A 21245-nucleotide genomic window follows, 5' to 3' on the forward strand; every position below is an offset into this window, starting at 1 on the left:
TCTCAATATGTATACTTTGGAGGAAAGGCGAGAGAGGGAAGATATGTTAGAGACATTTAAATACCTATGTGGTGTAAATGCACATGAGTCAAGTCTCTTTCATTTGAAAGTAAGTCTCTTTCATTTGAAAGAAGCATAGGACGAAGTTAAGAGGTGATCGGCTCAGGAGTAATCTAAGGAAATATTTTTTTACAGGGTGGAACATGTATGGAACAGTCTCCTGGAGAAAGTAGTAGAGACAGAGACTGCATCTGAATTAAAGAAGGCCTGGGATCTCTTAGAGCAGTGTCCCTCAAACTTTCTCAAGCCGGGGCACACTAAAGGTAGTGGTCACAGCTTGAGACACCCAAAAGTTCGCAGACGTCACCGTGATGACATCACACATATGTGTGAAATCATCACATCAACGTCTGTGCATGTGCAGAGGCCCCCCAGATGGGCACTGAGATGCCAGAAGGGGGGTACCAGCAGGGAAGAGGGCCAGAGAGAAGGAGAGACACTGGCGCCAGCTGATTGCTTACAGCAGTGTTTCTCAACTACTTCAAGCTAAGTACCCCCTAAGTCTACCAAATATCAACCAAGTACCCCAACCACAGACCTCCCTAGGCCCACCCAAGCTTTTCCCCAGATCCCATCCCCTTTACTAATTGTAATGCAATTTTTTCCATCTATTTTTCATATATACACAATATACATAGCAGATATAAATTCTCAAAACTGACACATTTAAATCACTATATTGAAAATAAAATCATTTTACCTACCGGCGATCCTCTGCAAGCTGCTGTAATTAGCTTTAAAGGTGAGTCTGGGAGGCCAGAGGAGAAGCCGGAGGATGCTAGAGAGAAGAGGGAAACATGCAGGCCTTCGGTGAATCAGGCAGCACTGGCGCTGTACCGCATAGGGAAGTCAGCTGGCAGGCGCCTCTCTTCCTCCTCAGTGTGCCACGGCACACTTGGAAACTCAGGAGGCACACTAGTGTGCCTCAAAACACAGTTTGAGATACATTGTCTTAGAGCGAGGAAGAATAATGATTAGTGGATGGGCATTTGGTATGGGTCATTTGGAATTTATCTGCCATCATGTTTCTACCATTGTGACCAAAAAGTTAAATTTTGGTCTCGTCACTCCAAATTATCTGTTGCAGAAGTTGCGAGACTTCTGTATTGTAAAGCAAGCTGTATTGTGGTGCTAGTGCAGCAATGGCTTTTTTTCTGGCAACTCTACCATGTAGCTCTTTTTTTGTTCAAATAGCTCTTTATTATGCATGCTGAAACAGCCATACCACTTTGTTTAAGAGAAGCCTGCATGTCAGTAGAAGCTGTTTGCTTTTCTTTGCATCCCTACAAAGTTTCCTGCCAGTTGCGTCTGAAGACTTTCTGACCATGGCTCGGGTATTAACAGAACCCGTATTTTCCCCACTTCTTGATCAAAGTTTGAACAGTACCAGTTGACATTTTCACATCTTTGGCTATATTTTCATATCCTTCTCCTGATTTATGAAGTTGAATTGCTTTTACTCTCAGAACTTTTGCTAGCCCTTTTACTTTCCCCATGAAGGTTTCTCAAGAGCTAAATAAACTCATCGACTCTACAGACGCATCGGTGTGGATCCTTACCCTTTCACTGCCATCTCGACCGCGCTCCGTTACATAACAGTCCGCTGGGTCCTCCACAGCTACAGCATCACAGAAAGGCTAAAGGCTGCCTCTCTGGCCAACAGAACCAAGCCTCTGCCACGTCCAGCTGCACTGATGCAACTTCCTCTAGAGTCTAAGCGGAGAAAATAGGTCACCAGCCAAAGAGGCAGCCTTTAGCCCTCTCTGATCCTGTAGCTTGGAGTGGAGGGGGAACAGTCTTGGTCCTACCACCCGGGGCCCACCGAGTCCCACCTATGCCACCGATTATAATACTGTACTGTAAGTTTTTAATTTTGAAGCTGGAGTCGGTACAGTGTTCACCGACTTTACTTCCACGCAAAATGTCTTCTTTCTGGGACTCCATGGCCCTTGTAAATTAATGCCCTTTGCTAGATACACACCAGAGCTTTGGATTCTTGCCCAGAAGTAGCTAAGAAATCTTTTTTTGTTGTTTTTAATTGAATCAGGTGGGGCAGACTGGATGGACCATTCGGGTCTTTATCTGCCGTCATCTACTATGTTACTTAGTTAAGTGCAGCTGCGGGGCGAGTTCGGTGCCCTTCCTCTAGACAGTTCGCGGACAACCGCGACACGGGGAGGTTAAAGAGGGCGAAGTCGGCGCGGCGAGAGGAAACAGAGGCTCCACAAGTGACGACCCCCCCCCCCCCCCAAGTCCTCCCTTCCCAACTCGTCTTTTGAGGGCAGCGGCAACTCCTACAACCCGCCTACAGCAGGCCCCAGGGGAGGGTCGCAGCTCCGACGCAACTTCCCGCCCGTGCCGCATTCCACCTCCCTCTCTGACGCAACTTCCTGTTTCCGGCGGGGCGGGACGCGGCGGAGGGGAAGCTCAGGGGCCGTCGCGGGCAACCCCCGTCTGAATTGCTGTTGCTGCCGGCGACGTCAAAAACAAGTTTTGAAGGTAAAGCCCCCCCCCGAGGGAGGGAGCCGAGTTTGAGGGCGAGAAAGATGCTGGACCGGGGAGGGGGGAGGCACGCTGAACCGGGATAGGGGGTTGGCGGGGGGAGGCGAATGAGGGAAAAATTTCAGACCGTGGACTGGACGGGAAGCGATGTCAGACTGTGAAGGAGGGGGAGGGGGGGGGTCCCAGGGCCTCGAATGCATGAGAAGAGTCTTGCTTGGGAGCATTAAGTTTGCGAGAGCAGCCGCTGTCACTGGAGGGCATTTACCCCAACCCCTGGAGCTTCGACTTTGCAGCATCAATGCTTTCAGTTTGGGACTAGTAGTTGTAAGGGCTTGGAAATCGAGCCGACTAGTGATGTTATTGTTTTGAATTGAAGGTCTCTCTTGGAGAAGAACGAGATCTCGACCTTCCCAGGCTTTGAGATGTGTACTAAAATGCAAATTGGATAAACAAGCTTCTTGCCAGGGGCCCAATGAGTGGCATACAGTCTGCAGTCACGGACAGGTCAGTATGAATTATCAGGATTATCTGCACTGTTTTCGCTGTAGTTGGTCAAGAATTTAGTACTTGGTTTTGAACAGAAGGGCTGTGATCAATTTTAGTCTGGAATGGAATTCCTGTGTTTCCTTGATGTTGACATACTGTGTTCCGAACTGACCTGTAATTCCTGCAGAGGAGGAAAGGCTGATTGGAAAAGCACTACATGTACTAATAGAACTTTTGATATGGAGGGCAGGGAGTCATTTATTCTAGTCTTGAAATGGCTGGTCGTCATATTGCAATCATTAGTCAGATCCAAAAGGTATTATCTATTTTAACAAGAAGTGCGCTGAATGTAATACATTTAATTAGATTAATAGCACATTTATGTTATGTTAATTAGGTTTTCTATTCTGCCTTTATTCAGTTCAAGGTCGGATTATGTTACAAGAGATTGGGTCAGTTATCCAGAAATTGCAATGGACAGTTTGACTCAGACATTCAATAGCTAGTACAGGTAGATCAGTTCAGTTACTAATGCAGGTAGGTCATAGTTACAAATACATTATTGCAAGTTCAAGTAGGTCATCATTGGTTCATCGTTATGTCCCAGGAGTTGCATTAGACAGTTTAGAAATGGGCTTCTACAATTACTATTTCAGTTACTTCAGGGTTGGCTCCCTGTCTTGGTACAGAAATGCTTTTAAAAGTTTTCTGAACCTGAGATAGTGGTCACCAGATCATAGTGTAAGTGGTAGTTGGTTCCAGCATTTTGCTTATTCATATTGGATGGATAAGGTAATTTGCCTGGTAGACTTTATATTGTTGCATGCTGGAAATTTTAAGTGGAAAAGATTTCTGGTGGAATATTCGTTAGAGGCACCCTGGAGTAGGATGGCCAACTCTGTTAGGTAGTCGGGGGCATTGCAAGTCAGGATCTTAAAGGCATTGATTCTTAATTTTAAACTTGATCCTTGTGGTTATGGGCAGCTAATGTAGTTTCATGTTGTAGGTTCTACAATCTCCATGGTCACTGACCCCCTCTTTTACTAAGGTACGCTATGCTTTTTAGCGCTCGCTAAATTTTAGCACGTGCTAAACACTAACATGTGCATGCTATCCTATGGACGCGTTAGCGCACGCGTTGATTTAGCGTACACTAAAACTCTTAGCACACCCTAGTAAAAGAGGGCCTAAAATTTCATACTTCTTATTGAGAAAGTCCAAGCCAAAGGAAGAATACAGGAATTTTAGGTCTAACATGCTTAATGTACATTATTTTCCACAAATCCCATGTTAGGAAGAGAGATCTATTTACTAATTAAAACAGATATAATAAGTTAACTTGTTAATAACTCTAACCCTCACAAAGTCATAGTATAGTGGAACCAACAACTTTTAAAACAAAGTGCACAAAAGCCTCAAAGCTGTCAAGGCCCACAAATCAAAGACTCAGTAAAGACCTGAGGCCAGATTTTTCAAATGTCGTCTCACATTCTGTACGTATGGCAACTAACGGGGTCTTTTACAAAGCCGCAGTAGTGATGCCTTGGTAAATGCACCAAAGCCCATTCAATTCCTGTGGACTTTGGTACATTTACCACGGCAGCATCACTACTGCAGCTTTGTAATGGAACCCAGGTGCCAAAATGTCTAAAAAAGGGAATTCCCAAAAGGCATTCCAGTTTTAAAGTTAAACTTTTTACATCAGTCTTTTAGAATGTGAGAGAATAGCAATTTCTATCTATCAAATTAAAACATGCAGGAAACAGAGCTAGCGAACCATAGTCTTATTTTAATTGTATTTTATTTATTTTGGAATACTTCATATACCACTGAAATATACAATATGCCACTGGGTGGTTTACAATAAAATTAAAAAAAGAGGTCAAGTAAGTACACTTCTCCCTACGAATCCGCAGTTTTAGTATCCGTGGATTCGGTTATTCATAATTTTATTTTTTTTTTAAAAGCAATTTTAATTTTTTGGACTATTTTTAAGCTCTCTGAGACTCTCCGGAACCTTACCTGGAGGTCTAGCGGGTTTTCGGGGCAGGTGCAATCTTCCTACACTCCTGCCCCGTGCAGATCACTCATAGGAAATGGCTGCCTTGAGCTCCCGTAGTCTCTCGAGACTACAACAGGAGCTGTTCACTTATCAATATATATGTGAAATGCTTTAAGTGTGGGGAAATAGCCACTTACCTTTCACGAAGTTGTGATTCTAGAAACGGTGTGATTGACACACGGGCAGCGGCCAATGATGACTGCACCGTTTATAGAATACAGCCCCATATGCTCAGGGAATGCCTTTATTACTGCTGGTGGGCTGCAAACAGATCTCTTTACAGGATAATCTAGTTCTTAAACTAAATATATGAAGCTATCACATGAACACAGGTTGTTGATATCCTAAAAAACGGATTTCTTTTTTGCAGCCCACAAGGTGCAGGACTTCACTTAGGGGCCCTTTTACTAAAGCTTAGCATGTGCTAATAGTCATTATCGTGTTCTAAGTGCCATGTGGTCCATTGGTATAAAACAGGATGCACAGCATTTAGTGCATGCTAATGGGCAGTGTACATTAAGCTTTAGTAAAATTGCCCCTTAATTAGCACATTGACATACTGACTGTAAACTCATTTCCAGTAACAAAAATTAATATCTAGTTTGACACAGACAAGCCTTGCTTATACAAGTTTGTGCATTAAGAACTATCATAATTATCCTCATTATGTAATGAGGGCATGTAATAAGCAAGCCAGACTCTGATAGCACCCTTTGTTGCATGCACTGTCACTATTGCAAAACAGAATTAAAGGAAATTGTAAAAAAAATATATATAATAGATTTCTAAATTGCCACTTTCAGACCTATTTCATTAGAGTCTTTCTCATAGACGAAGAATGGGTGAGAGGAAACCCACTGTGAATCGGGATGTTATTGGTAAAATTCAGCAGCCTTCTAATTCCAGTTCTGGTTGCTCTCAGTTATATTTTAAGATTTGCCTATGGGATTGTATACAAAACAGCTTGCTAGGGAGTAATCCATAATCACATATATCTGAGCTATGGTCCTAGTTTCATAATCCTAAGCTGACTTGTCTTGAGCCCATTTTACCTTCTACCACTGCTTTTGTGGCAGTCAGTCTTGTGGCTTTTTACCTTTTTGCTTTTTTGTAGATACTTGGGAACAGAATCCCCACCGCCCCCCAGCCGACCCCGATCCCCCTGCGACCCCCACGACCCCCCCACCCCCCCCTTCCCCGTACCTTTGGTAGTTGCCGGACAACGGAGCCAAACCCGCCCTGTCCGGCAGGCAGCCAACGAAGGAATGAGGCCGATTGGCCCATCCATCCTAAAGCTCCGCCTACTGGGGGACCTAAGGCCGTGGGCCAATCAGAATAGGCCCTGGAGCCTTAGGTCCCACCTGGGGGCGCGGCCTGAGGCACATGGGCCCAACCACCATGTGCCTCAGCCGCGCCCCCAGGGACCTAAGGCTCCAGCCTATTCTATTGGCCCACGCGCCTTAGGTCCCCCCAGTACGGAGCTTTAGATGGATGGCCAATCCGCCTCATTCCTTCGTTGGCTGCCTGCCGACAGGCGGGTTTGGCTCCCGTCTGTCCGGCCAACTACCAAAGGTACGGGAAGGGTGGGGGTCTGGCGCCAGGTCGCGGGTCGCTGGGGGGGCGTCGAGGTTCTTGGGGCGTCGTTGGAGGGTTGCGTCGAGGCAGGGCCTGGATCCCTCCTCCCGTAATGTATGCGGTGGGTTAGGGTCGCCGTGGCCAGGAGGGTTTGGGCTCCCTTCTGCCCAACTACCAAAGGTACGGGGAAGGGGGGGGGGTCGTGGGTCGTCAGGATCGCGGTCGCTGGGGGCGTCGAGTTCTTGGGGCGTCGTGGAGGGGGGTTGCGTCGCAGGAGGCCTGGATCCCTCCTGCCCGTAATGTAGTCGGTGGGTTAGGGTCGCCGTGGCCAGAGTTTGGCTCCTCCTGCCCGATATTGTTGGGAGTCGGCAGTCCTTCGGAGGTGTATCGGACGTCGGGGGGCATCAGGCTTTCAGATGGGACAGACCTTCAAGGGGGACATGCACGAAGTCGGGGGGTGAACGAGAGTCGACAGCGCACGAAAGTCAGGCAGTGCACGGAAGTCAGGGGGTGAACGAAGCGGACAGCGCACGAAATCGGGCAGTGCACGGAAGTAAATCCTGAAATGATGCAAATTGTAACTCTGCTAGGATGCTTTTTTTTTTTTAGTTTATTTGTATTTCATAGGCTGTGTGGCTCCGTGGAGGTGCTAATGGGATTGAAGCCAACTATGTTCCTCAGCCAGGTTGCGTCTGTGGTGGTGTCTGTTGGTGGCGGAGGTCCCCAGCCATTGGTGTCTGGCTGAAAGGCAGTCAGAAAACCAGCAGTCCAGTTTGCATGCTTGTTGAGGTAGAGAATCTCCCAGTAAGCTGTTTCAGCTTCCTTTTTTGAAGCTCCCAGCAAGGCACAGTGACTACAGGGGTGACAGCCTGTTGCAGCAATTTGGGGGGGTTCTTAAAAACAAACAAACAAAAAAAAACAAACAGTTTTTGGGCAGTTGGGGAATTAAGTCCTAGTCCTCCCACCCCAAAAATTGCCGTGTTTGGGGGGTTCCTGTGCTTTTCCCGTGCTATTTTCCTTTGAAAGCCATGGAGGCTTTTAGAATTTTTCTGATCTGAATTTAAAATTATTTTTTGCCTCTGCAAGCTTCATTTTTGTAAGAAAACCACTCAGATGGACTCCTCAGGGCAGGATACTTCAGATTCATGCCCTATTTGCGGTGGATAGCTGTTCGACGAGCAGCCATGTTCCACGTGTTCAGTGGCGCAGGAGAGGGGTGAGGTTTCTTCAGCCCTGGTTCCCTCAACTCTTTTAGGGGGTCCTGCCACTCACTCCAGCAAGGGCCTGTCCAAGAAGTCAAAATTGGCCCCTGAGGATAGCATGTTTGCAGCCCCAGTAGAATACAGCTGCAATTTGGCATCGAAGATGAAAAAGTCCTCCAAGAGCACCAAACAGAGATCCCAGGAGGCAGCTGCTGCCCTGTATAAGAGGTTTCCACTGGAATTTATTAATATGCTGAGAAAAAGGTGCCGTCTGCTCCTCCTCTGGGGACTTTGCTGGCTTCGGGGGGGGGGGGGGGGGGGTCCACCTTTCCAGGACATGATTCTTCAGTCCAAGCTTCCTGAGTTGTCCAGGGATGATTTGCTGGCTGATGACACGGATGACCAAGACAACATGAAGATGCCCTTGCTTATGCAGACAGGCACTAGCACTGCAGGAGATGTTGCAATGCTCACAGATATCGATGATCCAGATCTTGGGGAGGATCCCATGGTGCAGAAATTCTTTAAGTTCTCAGCTTTGGTTGGGCTCATTTCCAAATCCCTCCAGGAGTTAAAGTTGGAAGTTAATCAGTCGGTGGCAGTGGAATGATCTCTTATGAGTAGCATTAAGCCACAGGTCTCATCCTTTCCGGATCATCCAGACATTGCCAAGATGCTCATGAACCACTGGGAAATGCCAAAGGGTCCTCTGTGGGTTGCTAGGACCATGTCCAAGCTCTACCTGATGACAGCCATGTTTAATCAGTGATTTGCATCCCCAAAAGTTGATTTCCTGGTGGCACAGGTCACCAAGTGCACTTTTCTCCCTAGTGATGGTGGGGTTGTGCTCAAGGACACTCAGGACCATAGGATTAATTTTGTCCTCAAATGGCTCTTTGACTCTGCAGACTCAGGGCTGAAAGTGGCCACGGTCGTTTCCTTTGTGACCAAAGCTTTCCATTTGAAGCTTCGCCATGATCCTGACACTATTGTGCTCCAAGATCTTCCAGTTTTAATTTCAGGCGTGGATTATGTGACAAATGCCTTGTATGATCTTGTCAGAGTGGTGAGCAAATTCTTAGCGTCCTCTATTTTGGCGCGTTGGGTGTTGTGGATCTGGCAGTGGTCCGGTGACTCATCCTCTAAGGTAACCCTGAGTAAATTGCCCTTTAGAGGGCAATTGCTGTTTGAAAAATATCTGGACGACCTCATGGCTACTGTGCAGGACCCAAGTCCTTGCCTGACAGCAGGTCCTGGTTCTCTCGAGGTCTGGGGTGTTCTGGCTTTCGTCCATCCAGATGATCTTGTCAGTACTATGGAGGCCGCTCAGGGCAGCGATCATATCAGTCAGCCAAACAGCAGTTTGGTGGTTCCCGGCGTCCTCGTTCTTCGGGGAATTGCACTGCATCTGCTCCTAAGAATCAGTTCTGACGCTAGACCCCCCCCCCCCCGGCCATGCCTTAGTGGATCGGAGGGCGGCTTGCGGCTTTCCTTGAGGAGTGGATGGCTGTTAGCTCTGATCACTGGGTCCTGAATATCCTTTGGGACTGTTACAAACTCGAGTTTTATCAGCCCCTGTCAGAGCTCTCTCTGGACTCCCCAGCGGGAGCAAGAACCTAATCTTTCGTTCTATTATTTGGCATGCCCAGTTCAGTCCAGTTAAGTTTGAGTGAAAACCCTCTGACTTAAGTAAAGTAGGATATCAAATTTAAACCCACCCACCCACCCCCTTTTTTTTAATCAAGCGGCACTAGAGGTTTTTAGCACAGGCAGGTAAGGTAAGTGCTCTGATGCTTACAGAATTTCTATGAGCGTCAGAGCACTTAACCTCACTGGCCTGCAGCTTAATTAAAAGGGGCCCTTAATGAAACTAAGCATAAATATAATCCAGCTACAACAGGTGCATCTGACTTTCTTCTGAGCTAGGAAATTTGAGTGTTGACAAAAAGAAAAGAGAAAGATATTGCAGAGGTATTACAGCCCCAAGAAGATTGATGAATAAAATAAAAATATTCTTAAAAAGCGACAGAAATTCGGAGAGATAAGGAAATGACTTCCACCCCTAGAAGATTCTTGAAAAGTTTCTAGATTTAATTTTAGGCAGCCCTGCTATATATTTTTTTCTCACTTCAAAATAAGTGAGGTGCATGGTCAGCATAAATATGCAAGGATGGTGTTGAGGTCATCTGTATTTTAATTATATATTCTGAAACACATGATCAAACCCAAAGAAGATTGCACCTTCCCTCCCCCTCTCCCCCCCATCTTCAGCTTATTTATTATTCTTCCTTCTCCTAAGGGTTTGGCTTACAGCTGCTATCTGTTTCCCACTAAGAGCTATCCTGAAGTGGACAATAATTTTCTCACATCATCCGTATGCTAAGAAGAGATACTTTCAGAGCTTGGCAACCTTAAAATGGAAAATTTGTATCACAAAAATGTGCTCCCTTCCAACAATGTAATGTTATTGCTATTAGCGCAACTATTTCCCTATTTGATTTGATACAAGAGCTTGATGAATTTGGTTGGTTATTTAATTTCAGAGCTACCTTGAAGCAAATGGAAGCTTTAAATATCACTGTTATACATTTGCTTCCAGGCCAAATTGAATTTCCTTTTTTCACTGGGCCCAAGTGTGTGTGTGTTTTTAACCACCTTGTACCGAGCAACTGGATAAGCAATATAAAAAGCTATATTAAACTTAAATCAGTTAAGTACTTAGGAATTCAGATTATCAGCCAGGTCTCACAATTACATAAAACTAATTTATATTCCTCTGTTCTATAACCTGGAAAGAGACTAAGGGCTAGGTTCACGAAGCAAACCGATTGTGTTTCGATCAGTTTGCGAGCCCTTTGCGACCCGATTTCCCTTTGACCCGATTCACTAACCTGTGTACCGATCCGATCCCGATCTGTGCATGCAAATGAAGGGAAATGGCATGCAAAGCAGGAAGGACGTGATTCACTACACTTTTTCCTAACACACCAACGTGCTGGCTGATCAAAAAACAAGTGACTGGTGAGGACCAGTCGCTTGTGTAAAAAAACTGCTCTCTGCCCCATCAAAAGCGCCCTGCTGTCTGCCCTCTGCCGCCTCTCTTTCCCAGATCAGCACCGGAGGCTAGCCCTTACCTTGCTCTTGCCACCCCGACTCTCCTGCTCTCTGCCGCCCTTCCCCGTAGTGCGAGCCCATGGTTTTAAAGCAGGGTTTAAAGCAGGGCTGCACTGCGGGGAAGGGCGGCAGAGAGCAGGAGAGTCAATAATTATGCCTGCTTTTAAAAAAGTTAGCTGTGACTGCAGCAGGGACTTGCCGGGGGCTAGCTGGGGCTCTGCACGCGGCAGGGACTCGCCAGGGCAGTGAACTTGAGCACCGCCACAGTCTGCACTTTTGTCGAGTTGGCAAAGGGGAAGAGGCTGATGCCGCCGAGGATCGCCCTTCACTGTGAGAGCAGGAGAGTCAGGGCCCGTAAAAAAAACAAACCAGCAAAACCGGACAGCAAACGCATGCGCAGACCATCTACAGACAAAGTAGATGGTCTGCGCATGCGTCAGGATTGCTACATAGCGATCCGTGTAGTCGGATGGGTGCGTGCCTACAATTGCCCCTATTTGAATATTCTTCCTTCCTGAATTGATCGGCCCTGCCTTGATTGGACACAGATTGGTCACGATCTGGCAGGTTAGTGAATTGGGCCCTAATAACCTTAGTTGTCCTTAGCAGTTTCTGTATTTGGTAGAATAAAGTGGTTAGAATGAATCTTTTATAGACGACATGCTTTTTCAAGCTTCACAAATTGATAGTTCTCTTTATCAACTCTATCAAAATGTACAAATCAATGCTTTCCTTCTCATGGACCCATAGACTGTGGTATAAAAAAATTAGGCATTTAGTCCTGGAACAGGGGTTCTCAACCTAGTCTTTGGGACACACAAAACCAGTCTGGTTTTTAAGATATCCACAATGAATATGCATGAGATAAATTTGTATGCACTGCCTCCATTGTATACATTTTAACTGTGGGTATTCTGAAAATCTAACTAGCTTGGTGTGTCCCAAGAACTGCCACTGAAGGTAGATGGACTTTAAAAAACTTTTACGCATGACGACTTAAAGCTGTTTAATAATTTAATTGCTGTAGGAAAAGGACTGAATTGAAGTGGAGCAGTCCTTTCTATCAGTGCTGCCAAAAGGGACTGTTCTAGCATAAGACATTTCCTGTTCCTCAATTTCACTTTCCCAACTGAGATAGACTTGGAAAGAACCTGGCTTTTGTTTTTCCAATTGCAGACACAGGAGAATCACCCCAAGTAAATATCATACTAGAAAACAGTGGAGATGTCCAAAGAAAACTGGTGCTCTTTTTTAACTCAATGACTTGACACTTACATGTTTTGGCCTAGAAGTCACGGCAGAAGACTAAAATATGCAATGTCACCTCAGTAACAAATATAGTGCAAAATATAGACAGCAGATATAAATTCTCAAAACTGACACATTTTGATCACTAAATTGAAAATAAAATCATTTTTCCTACCTTTGTTTGATGATTTCATGAGTCTCTGGTTGCACTTCCATCTGATTGTGCATCAGAATTGACGTCGGGGGGAAGGCTTATGGGCCGGTGGCTTGCGAGCTACTTTTAAAATGACCAAGTCAAAATGATCTACCAACAATAAAAAATTTTTAAAAGCACAAAGCACACGGGTTTTTTTTTCAAAGAGGTCAAGGCAGATGACTCTATGCAATGTCACCTCAGTAACAACTATACAAAAATAGACAAATATACTCCCTCCCTTTTAACTAAACCGCGATAGCGGTTTTTAGTGCAGGGAGCTGCACTGAATGCCTTGCGCTGCTCTCGATGCTCATAGACTCCCTGCGCTAAAAACTGCTATTGCGGTTTAGTAAAAGTGGGCCATAGTGCAAAATATAGACAGCAGATATAAATTCTCAAAATGGACACATTTTGATCACTAAATTGAAAATAAAATCATTTTTCCTACCTTTGTTGTCTGGTGATTTCATAAGTCTCTGGTTGCACTTTATTGTTCTGACTGTGCATCCAATATTTCTTCCCTTCTTTCAGCTTGCTGTATGCTTCCAGACCTCATTCCCTCAGCCAACTTTTTCTTCCTCTCTCCCTGCCCCTTCTTTCTTTCTGTCTGTCTCCCTGCCCCTTCTTTCTTTCTGTCTGTCTCCCTGCCCCACTTTATTTCTGTCTGTCTCCCTGCCCCACTTTCTTTCTGTCTGTCTTTCTCCATGCCCCCTTTCTTTCTTTCTCCCTGCCCTCTCCCAAACCACTACCGCCACCATCGGGGAACAGGCCTCCAAATCACCACGCCCCAAGCTCTTCCTGCTTCCCGACGCAGAAGCACCAGGCTGACTAGCTTTCACCCCCGACGTCAATTCTGACATCGGAGAGGAAGTTCTGGGCCAGCCAGGCAGCGATTGGCTGGCCCGGAACTTCCACTTTGACGTCAGAATTGACGTCGGGTGGGGAAGGCTGGTCGGCTTGGCGCTTCTGCGTTGGGAAACAGGTAGAACGCGAAAGCAATGTGATCGACTCGCGTTGCCATCGCGATCAACCTTTTGGGCTCCCCTGCCCTAGGGTATGCGTACTACAGGTTGAGAAACCCTGATTTACAGGATCTGAGGCAAAATGGATTCACTAGAGGCAGGTTTTGTCAGACAAATCTGATCAATTTCTTTGACTGGGTGACCAGAGAATTGGATAGAGGGATTGTGATGTTAGATTTTGGTAAAGCCTTCAACAGTGTTCCACACAGGCTTCAAATAAATAAGCCACAAAGATGGACAGAGTCAGGAACTGGTTGAGTGGAAGGCTACAGAGGGTAGTAGCCAATGGAGATCGTTTTGAGAAAAGGGATATTGCCAGTAGTGAACCTCAAGTTTCGGTTCTTGGGCCTGTTCTTTTTTTTAACATTTTGTAAGCGATATTGCTGAAGGGCTGATTGTAAGATTTGCCTCTTTGCAGATGATGCCAAACTCTGCAATAGAGCAGACACCCCTGATGGTGTGGAAAGCATGAGAAAAGGACCTAGTGTAGCTTTAAAAATGGTGTGAAATTTGGCAGCAAAGATTTACCGTATTTTCGCGGATATAACGCGCACCATTGTAAAACGCGCACAGGGGTATAGCGCGCAGAAATCACGATGATATGTACAAAAACTTTTCTATACCGCGCTCAGGCATATAACGCGCATGCTGCCCGACTCTCCTCTGGCCACCCCGACTCTCCTTTCGCCCTCCCCGACTCTCATCTGGTTGCCCCGACTCACCCTGACTTTCGGTGCACTGCCCCGACTCTCCTCTGGTTGCCCCGACTCACCGTTCACCCGCCCTGACTTTCGGTGCACTGCCCCGCCTCTCCGTGCCTGTCCCCCTTGAAGTCCTGTCCCCCCTTGAAGGTCTGCCTGTCCCCCCTTGAAGGTCTGCCTGTCCCCCCTTGAAGTCCTGTCCCCCTTGAAGGTCTGCCTGTCCCCCTTGAAGATCTGCCTGTCCCCCCTTGAAGTCCTGTCCCCATCCTGAAAGCCTGATGCCCCCCCTCGACGTCCGATTCTTCTCCCCCCTCGGCAGGACCACTCGCACCCCCACCCCGAAGGACCGCCGACTCCCCGACAATATTGGGCCAGGAGGGAGCCCAAATCCTCCTGGCCACGGCGACCCCCTAACCCCACCCCGCACTACATTACGGGCAGGAGGGATCCCAGGCCCTCCTGCCCTCGACGCAAACCCCCTCCCCCCAACGACCGCCCCCCCCCAAGAACCTCCGCCCGTCCCCCAGCCGACCCGCGACCCCCCTGTCCGACCCCCACGACACCCCCACCCGCCTTCCCCGTACTTTCTGTAGTTGGGCCAGAAGGGAGCCCAAACCCTCCTGGCCACGGCGACCCCCTAACCCCACCCCGCACTACATTACGGGCAGGAGGGATCCCAGGCCCTCCTGCCCTCGACGCAAACCCCCCTCCCTCCAACGACCGCCCCCCCCAAGAACCTCCGACCGACCCGCGACCCCCCTGGCCGACCCCCCCACCCCCCTTCCCCGTACCTTTGGAAGTTGGCCGGACAGACGGGAGCCAAACCCGCCTGTCCGGCAGGCAGCCAACGAAGGAATGAGGCCGGATTGGCCCATCCGTCCTAAAGCTCCGCCTACTGGTGGGGCCTAAGGCGCGTGGGCCAATCAGAATAGGCCCTGGAGCCTTAGGTCCCACCTGGGGGCGCGGCCTGAGGCACATGGGCCAAACCCGACCATGTGTCTCAGGCCGCGCCCCCAGGTGGGACCTAAGGCTCCAGGGCCTATTCTGATTGGCCCACGCGCCTTAGGCCCCACCAGTAGGCGGAGCTTTAGGACGGATGGGCCAATCCGGCCTCATTCCTTCGTTGGCTGCCTGCCGGACAGGCGGGTTTGGCTCCCGTCTGTCCGGCCAACTTCCAAAGGTACGGGGAAGGGGGGTGGGGGGGTCGGCCAGGGGGGTCGCGGGTCGGTCGGAGGTTCTTGGGGGGGGGGCGGTCGTTGGAGGGAGGGGGGTTTGCGTCGAGGGCAGGAGGGCCTGGGATCCCTCCTGCCCGTAATGTAGTGCGGGGTGGGGTTAGGGGGTCGCCGTGGCCAGGAGGGTTTGGGCTCCCTTCTGGCCCAACTACACAAAGTACGGGGAAGGCGGGTGGGGGTGTCGTGGGGGTCGGCCAGGGGGGTCGCGGGTCGGCTGGGGGACGGGCGGAGGTTCTTGGGGGGGGGGCGGTCGTTGGGGGGAGGGGGTTTGCGTCGAGGGCAGGAGGGCCTGGGATCCCTCCTGCCCGTAATGTAGTGCGGGGTGGGGTTAGGGGGTCGCCGTGGCCAGGAGGGTTTGGGCTCCCTCCTGGCCCGATATTGTTGGGGAGTCGGCGGTCCTTCGGGGTGAGGGTGCGAGTGGTCCTGCCGGGGGGGGGGGATGTATCGGACGTCGGGGAGTCGGCCGGGCAAGAGGGCTTGGGCTCCCTCTTGCTCCGATCGTGGATGCGGGTGCGGGTGGGAGCGCGTGCGAGCGGTCGTTCGGGGTGGGGGTGCGAGCGGTCCTGCTGGGGGGGTGAATCGGGCGTCGGGCGGGGTGGGAACTATGTTTAAAAACTTTTGTATACCGCGCTCAGGCATATAACGCGCGAGGGGTATGCGCGGTACGTAAAATCACGTATAACGCGCGCGTTATATCCGCGAAAATACGGTAATGCTACAGTATTCAACATTTCTTTCATTGCTTTTATGCCCATTTTACTACACTATACATGAGAATTTAAACTTCAGGCCTTTTTTTGAGATTTCCACCAACTTTTGAGTTATTAATTATTAGGAGGCTTTTTGTAAGATGAATGAAATTAGATAGTTGAACCCCCAAAGACCAGAGATGTGGCGATGTCTGTTCCTGGAATAAATAATGAAGGCATTTGTTGTCATTAAACATTATTTCTTATCACAGAGCTTGCTTTATCTGATTTTCAACATAGGTGCAATCTTTAATTCCTACCGAAAATAAATTGCCATGGATTTTGATAGCAGTAAGTTTAGACATCTACCACAGTGTAAGTTTGAAACCAGAGAGCCAAAAAAGAATGGCAGCTTGTTGGAATATATTTTAGCCTCCTGCACAGATTTCTGGTTGCTGTTGAGGAAAGAGGCTTATATGTGGGAGTGCTGAAGGATCTATATAGCTCTTACAGAAGTGCATATTGGGGGGAGGGGGAATTCCAAGAGTCTACTTAAGTAAGCAAGCAAGGTTGAAAGGTTTCTGTTGGGGAAGCTTCAAGTACCTCTTTTGCTGATTTTGAAGATCCTTTTATTCTGCAATGCTGCAGGATACTGCATGCTGAGGTTTTACCCTGTGGTTTTTGCAGCAGGGGAAGTGGTTCTTGTGGGTGATGGTCTGATTATTCGCTGGGATTATTAGTGGTGAACGAATTGTCAGCAAGCTTCCTGTTGTATTGTCAGGTTACAGATGTCTGTTCTTTTAGTGGGGAGGGGGGTTTGTGTTTGCATTTTTTATTTTTAAGAGTTGGTTAGGATGAATGAGGTTTTGTTGGGATTTGAAAGCAAAGCAGTGGTAAAGTATATTCACTTGTTCATGTCTGAACTGTGCAATAACTTATACTGCTCAGATTGCCACATACACTAGTTCTTTTCTATATTTCTAAATTGGCAAAATTATTCCATGTGCTTCATCTTATCATTCATTTAGAAAATTAGTTAAGATTCAAGTTTTTTAATAGATTTGTAACAAGATTTGCTGTTTAGTTCATTTTACCTCTTTTTATGCATTGCCTATGATTTTGTATATTTCGCTGATTATAAACCGCCTTGAATTGTCATGGTGTGGCGGTATATAAGAATAAAGTTATTATTTCTGTAGAAAGCAATATATTCAAGGGATCAATTGGACCAATTGTTGGAAACTCAGGAAGATTTCCAAATGACCCTTCTGTTGAAAGATGCAGATGAGGACTCGAGTGAATTGTCACAAAAGTAGAGTTAAAATCACTAAAAAGAAACTACTTGTAGAAATATACAGTAGAATGGCATTACCCCATATAAGTGCTATTGAAAATCTGTGTTACATGTCATTATGTTTAGATTTCAAATTTCTGAAATTTTCAATGAAAAAATATTTTTTTCTTTTAAATCTTATTTTTGGGTTATTCCAGCAAAGAAATTTACCCCCTCCTTTACAAAGCCACGTTAGCATTTTTAGCACCAGCTGTGGCGGTAATAGCTCAGACGGTCATAGGAATTCTATGAACGTCAGAGCTGTTAACCGTGGCGGCCGGCGCTAAAAACGCTAGTGCAGCTTTGTAAAGGAGGGAGATGGTATTTGTATATGTTATCGTTGTCTAGGCCAGTGGTATTCAACCCAGTCCTCAGGGACCACCTGGCCAGTCAGGTTTTCAAAGTCTCTGTCATCCATATTCATTGTGGATATCCTGAAAACCCAACTGGCCAGGTGGTCCATGAGGACTGGGTTAAATATCACTGGTCTAGAACAAGGGTTACCAATCAATAGGGTAGAATTTGGAGGTACAATATTTAATGGTACTATTACTAAACCACATGTTAGAGGAGATGTAAAAAGTGACAAATGATTTGGTGTGGGGTTGTTTTTTATTTTTTTTTTGGGGGGGGTTAAGAGGGAGATAATGTATTTTTATGCTTTAATTTAGGCCCCCTTTTATCAAGCTGCGTTAGGGTTTTTTTTTGTGTGTGCGTGTTCAAATTGTTTATTAAGGGCTCCTTTTACAAAGTGTGCTAGCGGTTTTAGCGCACCGCTAGCCACTACCGCCTCCTTTTAAGAAGGCAGTAATGTTTCAGCTAGCGCGTGCTATAGCGTGTGCTAATCCGGTGCATGCGCTAAAAACGCTAGCGCACCTTTGTAAAAGGAGCCCTAAATATTAGATAACAAAGTTGGCATACAGTAATACACTTCTCCCTCCAGATTCGCGGGGGATAGGGGCAGAGCCAGACCGCGAATGGCGAAAAACTGCGAATATCCAGCTCTGACCCACCCCCGCCTCCCTCCCGCCTTCCCGGCCTTACCTGGTGGTCTAGCGGGCTTTCGGGGCAGGAGCGATCTTCCTACGCTCCTTCCCCGTGCAGATCGCCATTAAGAAATGGCTGCTGCGAGTTCCCGTAGTCTCTCGAGACTACGACGGGAACTCCCTGCAGCTATTCCTAATGGCGATCTGCACGGGGCAGGAGCGTAGGAAGATCGCTCCTGCCCCGAAAGCCCGCTAGACCACCAGGTAAGGCCAGGATTCCGGGGGAGGGGAAGACTTAAGGATGTGTTTTTTTTTCTTTTTTCCCCCTCCCCCCAAAAATCGCGAATATGTGAAATTGCAATTATTGAAACCGCGAATGGGGAGGGGGAAGTGTACATTTTCATCCCCCCATTTAAATAATTCAAAAGTCAGGTCCCCTAGACAACAGATTGACAATACAAGTCTAAAAATCCCCATGTCTTGCAAAACTGTTTTAAGTTATTTTTCTTTACAGCAGCCATGTCTTCATATTTCCTTACTGAACATACAACATTCTACCATGCAATCTCAGATAATGCAGAATTATTTTTCCACTCTGATAAGATATGTTGTATTGTGACACCCATTAATGTGTTGAATAGCTTAGCTACAGGTTTGCCCAGAATTTTAGGTAAAGCTGCAGATCTCAAAACTATAATTCTGTAAGAAAGCGGCATCGCAAAATGGAGAATATTTTCAATTCTTATCCAAACACAGTTCCAGAATTGTCTCACATTAGTACAGGTGGATAGCATGTGTTTAAAAGTTCCCACCTCCAAATGACATGATCAACACTTATTGCTTCCTCCCCTTGATAACTTAGACACTTTAAATGGAGTCCAAAGTGCTCGGTGAGCTACATAGACTAGGTATTGGGTTACAAAAGCAGAAAGGGTTGGTCGGCATACCTTAGTCTAAAAAAGCATCCATTTCTCCTCTTCAACAACTTCCCCCATATCATGTTCCCATATATGTTGCAAGGCTATACATCCAGCATCAGTCTTGAACTTGAACTTTCTGAACACTTAAGATGCCTTTTTTTTCTGTCTATATAATCCTACACAAAAATCACGTAGTCCTGTGTCTCTCTTCTGCATCAAACCAAACACTTTTGAATGCCTTATACAACGTCGAAGCTGCAGCCACCAGTAATAACATGTCAAATCTAACTTAAATTCAGTATTCAGGTCTATAAAAGATTTGAACTTGCCATCGTGCATAAGCTGATTAACATGCCATATACCTTTGTTTTGCCAGTCATTCCAGTTTACTGTATTCCCCTAATTTTTATATCATCTTTATATCTGTTTAATTCTATTATACTTTCTAGCGAAGTCCATACCAAACTCCCAAGCTTTTCAGCTTGTCTGCAGCCCATATAAGAGGTAGATCTCCCAGGTGCCCTCTGTGAGTATGAGCACTGAGAGGCATGGTCTCTGATTTTCCCCAAATTATCGTATAACCAGATATAGCAGAAAATCTTTCTATCAATATAAATAAGGCATCCATGGGGATTGGGTTGGGGGGAATGGGGAGAGTGGCTTGGGGGTTCTGGATTTGGGGATTGTAGGGGATTTGGGAGGGGAAGTTTTGAACTTTATGTATCTTTCTTGGGTATTTTAGTGCAATGTAATTTGGGATGCTTTGCTAACCTTTTCCTTGGTTAGAATGAGTAAGGAGGGTTGGGGGTTAGGGGATTGTGATGTGAGGGGAGGGGAGGGTTTGTATTCTCATATCTCATCCTTGTTTATCTTCAGGGTTGTTTTATTTTGGCTCGTTTCTCTTTGGAATTGAGATATGGTTGTATGGGGTCCTTGTTGGCCTCCTGCTATGATGTTGTATTGGTGTGTTTTTTCAAAATTTAATAACAATTTGCTTTCAAAGAGGTGGTTTTTAGAAAGAACAGTAAATCATCTGCATAAGCTGACATCTTACAGTGAATAGTTCCATGTTGAATACCTTTCATCATTTCATGCTCTCTTACTGCGTTAGGGTTTTTATTGCTGGCCGCTGCGGTAAATGCTCAAAGGAATTCCATGAGCGTCAAGAGTTTTTACTGCAGCAGCCGGCAATAAAAAAAAAACCCTCACATTCTTACAGCTACAGATGTTATTAACTGCTATCAATGCTAACTGCTAACATGTTACTAAAATTTACAGTACTACACAGTTAAACAACTAAAGAAGTCACATCTGAAGCTACAATGCTAAATAAATTCTGTTGAATATAGTGACCATTTATAAATGACAGGTACTAGGAAACTTTTCATCTATTTTTCATAAGTATTGCAACAACAATTGAATCATTTCAGTCATTAGTCACAGCCTTTATCACAAAGACATGGTTGTGCAACCTGAAGAAGTGTATACTTGAAGTAAACAAAACGTTTCATTACTAAGCATTGCTTCTGTTTACCCTCACCCAGCGCTCAGAACTGTGGTTTGGGTTTTGACAGTTCAACATGCATATCATCACATGCATTCAGTCTGCTTTTGTTCGGGGCAAATATCTCTGAAAACTGTTCTAATAACTGCCTTGATCGTGTCTAGAAGTTTCAGTAAATTGCTCGGGTTCCAAGAACTTCCTCTATACCAGGGATGTCAGAGTCCCTCCTCGAGGGCCACAATCCAGTCGGGTTTTCAGGATTTCCTCAATGAATATGCATGAGATCTATTTGCATGCATTGCTTTCATTGTATGCTAATAGATCTCATGCATATTCATTGGGGAAATCCTGAAAACCTGACTCTCGAAGAGGGACTTTGAGACCCCTGCTCTATACCATGTTTGACCTTTTCC

At 46.4% G+C, this 21245-nt stretch overlaps 1 protein-coding gene across 2 annotated transcripts in view; it reads left to right on the top strand.

The window, feature by feature from the left end:
- Nucleotides 1-2274: 2274 nt before the first annotated feature.
- The window catches only part of ARHGEF12 (Rho guanine nucleotide exchange factor 12), a 161418-nt gene continuing 142447 nt past the window's right edge, over nt 2275-21245 (top strand). For both annotated transcript variants that reach the window (XM_033917827.1, XM_033917829.1), the window contains exons 1-2: nt 2275-2559; nt 2939-3066. In XM_033917827.1, the coding sequence (XP_033773718.1) occupies nt 3035-3066 (32 nt within the window). In that variant the 5' untranslated portion in view covers nt 2275-2559; nt 2939-3034. The remainder of the gene's footprint in view (nt 2560-2938; nt 3067-21245) is intronic.

Source organism: Geotrypetes seraphini, chromosome 13 (assembly GCF_902459505.1).
Source record: "Geotrypetes seraphini chromosome 13, aGeoSer1.1, whole genome shotgun sequence".
Classification (NCBI taxonomy): domain Eukaryota; kingdom Metazoa; phylum Chordata; class Amphibia; order Gymnophiona; family Dermophiidae; genus Geotrypetes; species Geotrypetes seraphini.